Source organism: Saccoglossus kowalevskii, chromosome 2, assembly GCF_978046115.1.
Source record: "Saccoglossus kowalevskii chromosome 2, keSacKowa6.1, whole genome shotgun sequence".
NCBI classification, from domain to species: domain Eukaryota; kingdom Metazoa; phylum Hemichordata; class Enteropneusta; family Harrimaniidae; genus Saccoglossus; species Saccoglossus kowalevskii.
Genome location: NC_140642.1, coordinates 14,820,576 through 14,831,246, shown reverse-complemented (window position 1 = coordinate 14,831,246; position 10,671 = coordinate 14,820,576). Strand labels below are relative to the sequence as shown.

The following is a 10,671-nucleotide window of genomic DNA, read 5'->3' as shown; positions in this document are numbered from 1 at the left end:
TTACCTGTAGACAATGAACAGATAGCTGCCATTCAGAATTCGCGAGTGCCAAAAAACACGCGTAGATGTACTAACTGGGGAGTGTCTGTGTGGGATGAATGGGGCCGAGCCAGAAATGAACGAGTCGAGAAGCACGGGGTAAGCAGTAGTGACGTGTTTACATTTGTTCCCAGATTATGCAGCGAACTTGGTGTACGTGAACTTTCATTTTGGCTGTGTCGCTTTGTTGTCGAGGCTCGTCGACAAGACGGAACAGAATATCCATCTAATAGCCTGCGTGTGCTTTGTAGCGCAATTTAGAGATATTTACGTGACGAATGCAAAAGAGTTGACTTGTGCTTTATGGATACACATGCTCGTGAATTTATGGAATTCCATCACACCCTGGACGGTGTAATGAAGAGTATAGACAGACGGGGAACAGGCGTTATTAAACGTCAAGCTGAACCATACACAGATGATGATGATGAAAACAAATTGTGGGATAAGGTCTCCGAGCAGTCGACGAACATAGTAACCTTACAGCCGAACAGTTCGTACAAGGATCAGACAATCAAGCTGACTATATTGAATTTAATGGTAGACCGTGTAAAAATAATCGAGGACTGTATTACTCGCGGAAAATCCCGTACAAAAATGTGCGCCAATACGGCGATCCTTCCAACACGCGTTGTGTTACGCTCAGTTATTGAAACGTTATTTGCAATGTATTCCACAGAAAGATTCCTTCTACCGACGTCCACTGACGTCCAGCGGAGGGCTCAAATTTTCTAAACAGAAGATTGGAGTAAATACTTTACGACAATATCCAAAAAGAATGTGTGATCTGGCTGGAATAGATGGGTATCACACTGGACACTCGGGTAAGGTAAGTTTGTCTCAAGTTATTCTGGGGTGGGCGGGATCTTGGGATGGGTTCAAATGTGTTTGAATTTCGCTGATTGAAAACAAATATTGTACATTGTGAAAACTTATTTCAAACGCGATGCAAATAAATGTCGGTATATTTACTTCTCAAATCATTCTTTTCATACTTTTAGATTACTGTGGCGACTTCGTTGTATGAAAAAGGCTTTGGTGAGCAACTAATCAAAGAACGCACTGGTCACAGATCGGATGATGGGTTGAGAACATATAAATGAACAAGTAACTCTCTTTAGAAAATCGTATCTGATGCTCTCCAACCTCCACTACCGAAATCAAGTACTTCAGCCATCGTAATTGACGATTCCGATTCCGTACACAAGCCTAAGGTTGAAAGATATGAACAGCCACCGCCTGAACCAGTGACTGCAACATCACATGCAAAATTCAAAGAAATGTGTCGTTCAAATGATTGTTGTTCTAAACAAATTAAAATTAAGATCCAGGACTGAAACAAATGTGTCAATATTGAATTGTAGTGTTGTAGTACTTTTTTCCATAGAAAGTATAATTAAATTAGTGCGATTTGCACCCTCTTTGTGATTTGTGTGATATAATTACATATTTTTTCAATCATACAACTTCAATACACTGTACATTTTTATGAATAGCGCCACCACATACAATAGACGGGGTTCAGTGATTTAGACACAAACACAATATGCCATGCTTTAATGTGCAAATGCAATGCAAGTTAATGGCAGCTACCTGATGGCTGTAGAAATCTACATTATATTTTGACTCATTTGGGAGTTCATCTGGGTGTCTTTCATGTGTTCAGATATAACTAAGTCACCCACGTGTTGATTTCAATCTAGCTTGTAAAAAACGAGATAATCCAAAGGTTGAAACCCCCACAATCATCGTCATAGTGTGTACATAACATGGCGAGAATATATATTATGAATACAATTGAGAACGCAATTTCGTTAAAATGTGTGAAAATGAGCGCAAATTGTTAAAATTACTATCATGAAATATACCAGTTGAAATATATAAAGTATTTCCAGATAACATTTTATTTAGGCAAATAAATGACCTAGCGCGCTGATTGTTAGTAAGCGTGCGAACGAATTTTGTCAGCTGGGGCTTGTAAATGATGCAAGTACAGAAAAAGACAAACCCTTATTTTATGATTATTCGATTAAAATAACGAATTTGTCTTAAATTAAAAACAAAAATCATTGGATTATTTTCAAAGGAATAAGCGGATTGATTTCAAATTTTGAAGACAGATTTAGGGGTTATATTTGCAAATCTAATGTGATAAATGTGTACAGTGCTATTTTGTATTTATCAAAAATGCAATGTTTTGTAACCTATTCTACTGGCAACCTCGTGGTTATAGCTAGTAATATGGTTCTGTATTTGTGTGTGAAAACACAGTTTCAAACTGTAAGACTGCCATCATGCTTTTAACACACTCTAATCTTATGCTCATTATACTACATTGCAATCCATACGAACATTCTGCAATGTTTGACCTTTGCTCCATCACGTGGCAATAAATTAAAATACATTTATCTCGCAGTGTCATGCAGTTTACTTTGTGTTATTTACCTTTCGTCCAAAAAAAACACAGATAAACCAAATATTTAAAAACCGATTTCTTGTTGACTTGAAAACGAAGCAGGAAAAAACAACACCAAAGAAGCATTTGTTTACCATGTCTCATATTAATAAAACCTAAACTTCTCCACCACCACCACCCCCCCCCCCTCCATCACATTTGTGCGTCATAAAATAAGTCATAATTACGTTGTTCTCACTGTGAATTTATTTCACATCAAATACTCTAAAAACTGTCGTAACTAAACAATTATACCATACAACGGTGCTTAATTGTTGAACTTGCCCAAAATACGCCCTGGCAAAACAAGGTCAGTGTGGCAAAGGTGTCGCTGTTATGACAAATGACAGTTATCTGGTAAAACATCACTGACTTAATGCTAATAAAACTGATTACAATTTTCACAATGCACACAACACGTGGACATTGTACCGTATAAAACACGTCGTTGTTACAGTCGAATAATATGTACTGTATCGCCCTGGTACAAAAAAAAATAGGGAGAGTTTATTTCAATGTCATATTTAATAAAACAATAAGAAATAATATAACGTTCCTTGGAAAAGTAGTGATATAAATGAGTCACAATGTGTGAACTTATTTGACTGTGCATAACAATAAACACGACAATTTGCAATTGCAGTGTAAAACCTGTATTTACGCGAGTGGGATGGTTATAGAGAATACAAATAAGAAACTGATCATATATCGCATGCCGATGAAATTTGGTTGATTATGTACAATCGTGGAGCTACAGTGTCATAGTAACATGGAACAGCATTTTTTTGTTTGTTACAGTTGTAATTTCTATTTTTAAAACAATTACGTAGATCACAATATTAACATTAATATAGCTTTTTTTAAACGAAATAATTCAAGATAGTATCCTATCAGTTGCTATATATATTTTTTTCACACTATAATTTGGTTTGAAAACTTCAGTCTTATATATACAGTTTGATAAACACAATTTTAAAAGAGAAACTACAGAACAGGGTTAAACACAGAATTGAATGGACATGTGAGGAATTTTATAAAATGCTTGTGCTCCGATTAGGGAAATTTAATGACGAACATAGATATATCGTCGATCGTAAAATAAATGATTTCTGTCAGTCGGGATATATACATGTTTACAATGTATAAACATTCATCGTGAATGATCGCACTGGGAAGGTCCGTGTCTAGAAATGAAATACATCGCGTAACATGCCTTTCGTACACGTTGAGTTCTCCGTTAGCACATGTATTGACAACCACCATGGTATCGTAATGTTTATACATTGGTATCTTCAAGACTATCAGCATAACTGTCGTCTGAATAATCACCATACATATTCACAGCAGTACTCCTGAAATTTAATGGAGCTGTGCCATCAACATTATTCGCTTCAACACGGACGTTGTGTTGTTTTTGTTCACCAGCCAATAGCCGTTGTTGTTCCCTGAGCTGCCTCCTTTGTAGTCTTCGTTCTTTCCGCTTTCTTTCTTTTATGATCTCCAAATCTCGTCCTTTCTGACATTTGCCGCAACACTTCCTGAGGCACAGTATACAACCGCTCAAAATATAAACAAAACCCGCGACCATGAACGACGCTTTATATCCGCCAGTCATATCATATAAACGACCTGCAGAGACAAAAATATATTAGACACAGGTACAATTAGTGATAGAATAGCATATATTGAACCCAGGCCAATGAGCACATTTTGCATATACATGTACTCATTCTAAATCGCATGTTTTGATTTTCATAATGCTTTCTCATGCCACGTTTGTAACACATTCACCATACTTGTAACATATTAACATAGCTGTCCACGACCTCGTGGCACGCGCCCAGGACACTTTTTGACACTTGAGATAATTAAAGCGGAGGAGTCGTCACATGCGCATGCGTCAAATGGCCATAACGTGTCATTGTTTACGAACAAGCGTCTACCCATGAGCCTTTGCGTCAATTCCCGCGCGTGCGCAGGTGACGACCCTCCCGCTTTAAATACTAGTAAGCTGTTTTCAAATAAAAAATCTTGTGTTTATGACCCGTATTGGTATACCGTGTCAATCTTTATTCAGATTACTTCTATGCGTCAATGGAAATGGAAATTCCACACAAGTGTTTAGTCACAGTCCCTCTATAGAGGGACTGTGGTTTAGTAAACTACTATATTATCTTAGCTGTAATATAATGGACTGGTGATTTCCTGTTTTGAGTTTATCACATCATATTCAATCACATCATTCAGAACCTTACTCACGTTTTACATTCGCTGAATCTCTATGATAATCCGACTACATTCGACCTGTATTTTAATATATAGGGCGTCTAGTAAGATGCATTATGAAGTTTACACAATTCATAAACCTGCCTCTAATCAAATTGGAGTTTGATAATAGATTGTATCTACTAACCTGCTACTGGTGCACCAATCAAATGACCTAATCCATAGATCAAAAGTGTGAGTCCCATACCAGTAGGCATGAGTGCATCTGAAGCTACAACGTCTTTCATTACAACTGCCACTAGGGGATTGTAGCATCCACTTATTGTACCATACAGAGCTGCATATACCATAATCTTTGTATAACTACCACCGATAGGTCCAAATATAATGGTAATGAAACCAATGAGAAAGATTGTAATAGTAAAGAATTGATAACTGGTAACATAGCCTTTACTGATTGGTACACCGTGGAATAATCGTCCAGCAAACCCGGTGAGGCCAATCACAGAGACAACCCAAGCGGCTTTACCGTGTGAAACGCCCTGATACACTGCACGTGGAACTAAATGTACAAGTGGAGTGAAAGTGCTGAAGCCTAGAAAGAACACGGCAATGACGTATATAGTAAAAAGATAGTTGTCTTTCCAAATATTACAGTCTATTCCTTTTGGTCGCTGTGTTTGGGTGCTCTCATTATTAGCGGATAATGCATTACTCTGTCCCTCATGTCGCAGTAAAGGCTTCTCTTGTAAGATGTCATTTGCATGTGGTACCGGTGCGGGATGTTTCTTCAGAGGAGGTGACCGCATGAGTGTCGCGAAAACGCATATGTTTAAATTTATACTGCCTAGTAAAAATAACGAACCTCTCCATCCATAATATTCAATTAAACCATGGCACAAGGGGGGAAATATCACAACTCCCATTGAAGCCCCGGCGAAGGCTATCCCATTAGCCATAGCATGTTTCTGCTTAAAGTAATAGCTAATAATCAACACTGTGGGAACAACAACCAATCCATACGCAGCTCCTGTAAATTGAAAGAATTCCGGAATTTATCAATATTAGATTAATTAACATTTAGTAATTGATGTTTACCTTCGTATTCATATTGTTCCAAAATAAATTCGTCATGGGCGTCAATTAATATTTTTAGCCCACAATAAAAAGGAAAAGGTATAGCCATACTCACCAGTTATGACACCAAAGGTGATGTACAAAAATGGTATACTTGTAGCAAATGAACTCAATATCAAGCCTGCACTAGAAAGAATCCCACCTAGAAATATAGTTCTACGCACATCAAAACGATTCGAGAGACCAGCTGCAATGGGACCTGTATTAAAATAAATCCAGTACAATTTCTTTCAGTAATTGTGTTGGTTCAAATCAACATTAATTATTGCTTGAATATCATGCGCGTATAGCACCAAAAAGCGCTTCAAACACTTACTGCAGAAGAAAGTCATGGACATCATAATAGACGCGATCCAAGACACTTGTTGGGCATCCACTTCAAAATACTCTCTAAATTCGATGAAAAATACTCCAAAGGCCTCGGACAATCCTGGTGTAAACAACATGCAACAAAACCCAGCAGCGGCCACAACCCATCCATAACCGCCATCTGGCGCCTCGTACCTGTCAAGTCCCCCGGCTTTTTGTTCTCCTGACATTTTGAATCAATATATTTATATATCAATCTGCAATAAATGTAAATAGAATATTTTCAACATGCTCATTCATGAGTCGGAGATTTGATTACTTTGCTGGGGACTGTGAGTGAACAGTAAACTAGTATCATTGTGTTTTCACAGGGAGTTACGAGAATGTTCTATTTAAACACTAAATCCCTGAGCATGTCCGGTGTGAATGTGTTCACATTAATACATTCAACAAGTTTGTAAAACCCACATAATTTGTTATTCAAAATCAATAAGGTCGTTTTTCTAAGTGTTTTGTGTTCAGTTTAGTCACAGACATATCATTACCACCTGTTTCAGGTAATTGAAAAGAAATAAAATGGCTTGGAAAATTTCAGTTTTAATGTGTTATATCTAAGAATGGTTAATATGTCTTTGATGATTTGCATGATTCAAAGTTCAGAAATAATTGTCAATAATAAGAGTATCCCAAATTTAGGTGTAACCTACATTAACCCATGATTAACCTGACGGTGGGTGTCTCTGGAAAATTAGACGGTGTATGGAGTTATCAGGCTGCATTTGTATACTAATAGTGTACTCAAATACCTTTACATTTAACACTACCTTTTCCCGATGCGTTTTAATTTGCATAACACTACTCAAATAGTTCATGAAAAACAAATACCATACAACTATGATCAGTATGTGTGTATGTTATGAAAGACACATATCAGACTACTGACACTCTATGATCTGTACATGTGTGTCATGAGAGACACATATCAGACTACTGACACTCTATGATCTGTACATGTGTGTTATGAGAGACACATATCAGACTACTGACACTCTATGATCTGTACATGTGTGTTATGAGAGACACATATCAGACTACTGACACTCTATGATCTGTACATGTGTGTTATGAGAGACACATATCAGACTACTGACACTCTATGATCTGTACATGTGTGTTATGAGAGGCACATATCAGACTACTGACACTCTATGATCTGTACATGTGTGTCATGAGAGGCACATATCAGACTACTGACACTCTATGATCTGTACATGTGTGTTATGAGAGGCACATATCAGACTACTGACACTCTATGATCTGTACATGTGTGTCATGAGAGGCACATATCAGACTACTGACACTCTATGATCTGTACGTATGTGTCATGAGAGGCACATATCAGACTACTGACACTCTATGATCTGTACATGTGTGTCACGGGAGGCACATATCAGACTACTGACACTCTATGATCTGTACATGTGTGTCATGAGTGACACATATCAGACTACTGACACTCTATGATCTGTACATGTGTATCATGAGAGACACATATCAGACTACTGACACTCTATGATCTGTACATGTGTGTCATGAGAGGCACATATCAGAATACTGACACTCTATGATCTGTACATGTGTGTCATGAGAGGCACATATCAGAATACTGACACTCTATGATCTGTACATGTGAGTCATGAGAGGCACATATCAGACTACTGACACACTATGATCTGTACATGTGTGTCATGAGAGGCACATATCAGACTACTGACACTCTATGATCTGTACATGTGTGTCATGAGAGGCACATATTAGACTACTGACACTCTATGATCTGTACATGTGTGTCATGAGAGGCACATATCAGACTACTGACACTCTATGATCTGTACATGTGTGTCATGAGAGACACATATCAGACTACTGACACTCTATGATCTGTACATGTGTATCGTGAGAGACACATATCAGACTACTGACACTCTATGATCTGTACATGTGTGTCATGAGAGACACATATTAGACTACTGACACTCTATGATCTATACATGTGTATCATGAGAGGCACATATCAGACTACTGACACTCTATGATCTGTACATGTGTGTCATGAGAGTCACATATCAGACTACTGACACTCTATGATCTGTACATGTGTGTCATGAGAGGCACATATCAGACTACTGACACTCTATGATCTGTACATGTGTGTCATGAGAGACACATATCAGACTACTGACACTCTATGATCTGTACATGTGTGTTATGAGAGTCACATATCAGACTACTGACACTCTATGATCTGTACATGTGTGTCATGAGAGGCACATATCAGACTACTGACACTCTATGATCTGTACATGTGTGTTATGAGAGGCACATATTAGACTACTGACACTCTATGATCTGTACATGTGTGTCATGAGAGGCACATATTAGACTACTGACACTCTATGATCTGTACATGTGTGTCATGAGAGGCACATATTAGACTACTGACACTCTATGATCTGTACATGTGTGTCATGAGAGACACATATCAGAATACTGACACTCTATGATCTGTACATGCGTGTCACGGGGGACACATATCAGACTACTGACACTCTATGATCTGTACATGTGTGTCATGAGAGACACATATCAGACTACTGACACTCTATGATCTGTACATGTGTGTCATGAGAGTCACATATCAGACTACTGACACTCTATGATCTGTACATGTGTGTCATGAGAGACACATATCAGACTACTGACACTCTATGATCTGTACATGTGTGTCATGAGAGTCACATATCAGACTACTGACACTCTATGATCTGTACATGTGTGTCATGCGAGACACATATCAGACTACTGACACTCTATGATCTGTACATGTGTGTCATGAGAGACACATATCAGACTACTGACACTCTATGATCTGTACATGTGTGTCACGGGGGACACATATCAGACTACTGACACTCTATGATCTGTACATGTGTGTCATGAGAGGCACATATCAGACTACTGACACTCTATGATCTGTACATGTGTGTTATGAGAGGCACATATCAGACTACTGACACTCTATGATCTGTACATGTGTGTTATGAGAGGCACATATCAGACTATTGACACTCTATAATCTGTAGATGTGTGTTATGAGAGACACATATCAGACTACTGACACTCTATGATCTGTACATGTGTGTTATGAGAGGCACATATCAGACTACTGACACTCTATGATCTGTACATGTGTGTCATGAGAGACACATATCAGACTACTGACACTCTATGATCTGTACATGTGTATCATGAGAGACACATATCAGACTACTGACACTCTATGATCTGTACATGTGTGTCATGAGAGTCACATATCAGACTACTGACACTCTATGATCTGTACATGTGTGTCATGAGAGACACATATCAGACTACTGACACTCTATGATCTGTACATGTGTGTCATGAGAGGCACATATCAGACTACTGACACTCTATGATATGTACATGTGTGTCATGAGAGACACATATCAGACTACTGACACTCTATGATCTGTACATGTGTGTCATGAGAGACACATATCAGACTACTGACACTCTATGATCTGTACATGTGTGTCATGAGAGTCACATATCAGACTACTGACACTCTATGATCTGTACATGTGTGTCATGAGAGACACATATCAGACTACTGACACTCTATGATCTGTACATGTGTGTCATGAGAGGCACATATCAGACTACTGACACTCTATGATCTGTACATGTGTGTCACGGGAGGCACATATCAGACTACTGACACTCTATGATCTGTACATGTGTGTCATGAGAGACACATATCAGACTACTGACACTCTATGATCTGTACATGTGTGTCACGGGGGACACATATCAGACTACTGACACTCTATGATCTGTACATGTGTATCGTGAGAGACACATATCAGACTACTGACACTCTATGATCTGTACATGTGTGTCATGAGAGACACATATCAGACTACTGACACTCTATGATCTGTACATGTGTGTCATGAGAGGCACATATCAGACTACTGACACTCTATGATCTGTACATGTGTGTCATGAGAGGCACATATCAGACTACTGACACTCTATGATCTGTACATGTGTGTCATGAGAGGCACATATCAGACTACTGACACTCTATGATCTGTACATGTGTGTTATGAGAGGCACATATCAGACTACTGACACTCTATGATCTGTACATGTGTGTTATGAGAGGCACATATCAGACTACTGACACTCTATAATCTGTAGATGTGTGTTATGAGAGACACATATCAGACTACTGACACTCTATGATCTGTACATGTGTGTTATGAGAGGCACATATCAGACTACTGACACTCTATGATCTGTACATGTGTGTCATGAGAGACACATATCAGACTACTGACACTCTATGATCTGTACATGTGTATCATGAGAGACACATATCAGACTACTGACACTCTATGATCTGTACATGTGTGTCA

General features: G+C 38.4%; 2 protein-coding genes across 2 annotated transcripts; one reads left to right on the top strand and one right to left on the bottom strand.

Moving 5' to 3' along the window:
• Positions 1–342: 342 nt before the first annotated feature.
• LOC144343817 (uncharacterized) lies at positions 343–1,142 on the top strand. Its single transcript, XM_085504843.1, has 3 exons — positions 343–579; positions 719–868; positions 1,041–1,142. Exons 1-3 carry the CDS (start codon positions 343–345, stop codon positions 1,140–1,142), a joined length of 489 nt encoding a protein of 162 aa, XP_085360969.1.
• A 2,628-nt stretch (positions 1,143–3,770) lies between these two features.
• On the bottom strand, positions 3,771–6,396 carry LOC100369972 (monocarboxylate transporter 12-like). Its single transcript, XM_002737768.4, has 4 exons — positions 6,174–6,396; positions 5,913–6,056; positions 4,908–5,750; positions 3,771–4,123 (listed from the first exon to the last, which is right to left on the bottom strand). Exons 1-4 carry the CDS (start codon positions 6,394–6,396, stop codon positions 3,771–3,773), a joined length of 1,563 nt encoding a protein of 520 aa, XP_002737814.1.
• Between the last annotated feature and the right edge of the window lie 4,275 nt (positions 6,397–10,671).

What these genes read in the sequence shown, in the direction of transcription:
- LOC144343817 (XM_085504843.1), top strand. Translation starts at nt 343, where the DNA reads ATGGATACACATGCTCGTGAATTTATGGAATTCCATCACACCCTGGAC. An exon ending in TGACTATATTGAATTTAATG is followed by an intron (nt 580 to 718) that starts GTAGACCGTGTA and finishes TGTATTCCACAG; the next exon opens with AAAGATTCCTTCTACCGACG. An exon ending in ACACTGGACACTCGGGTAAG is followed by an intron (nt 869 to 1,040) that starts GTAAGTTTGTCT and finishes TCATACTTTTAG; the next exon opens with ATTACTGTGGCGACTTCGTT.
- LOC100369972 (XM_002737768.4), bottom strand. Translation starts at nt 6,396, where the DNA reads ATGTCAGGAGAACAAAAAGCCGGGGGACTTGACAGGTACGAGGCGCCA. An exon ending in GTCCATGACTTTCTTCTGCA is followed by an intron (nt 6,057 to 6,173) that starts GTAAGTGTTTGA and finishes ATTTTAATACAG; the next exon opens with GTCCCATTGCAGCTGGTCTC. An exon ending in GATTGGTGCACCAGTAGCAG is followed by an intron (nt 4,124 to 4,907) that starts GTTAGTAGATAC and finishes TTGTCTCTGCAG; the next exon opens with GTCGTTTATATGATATGACT.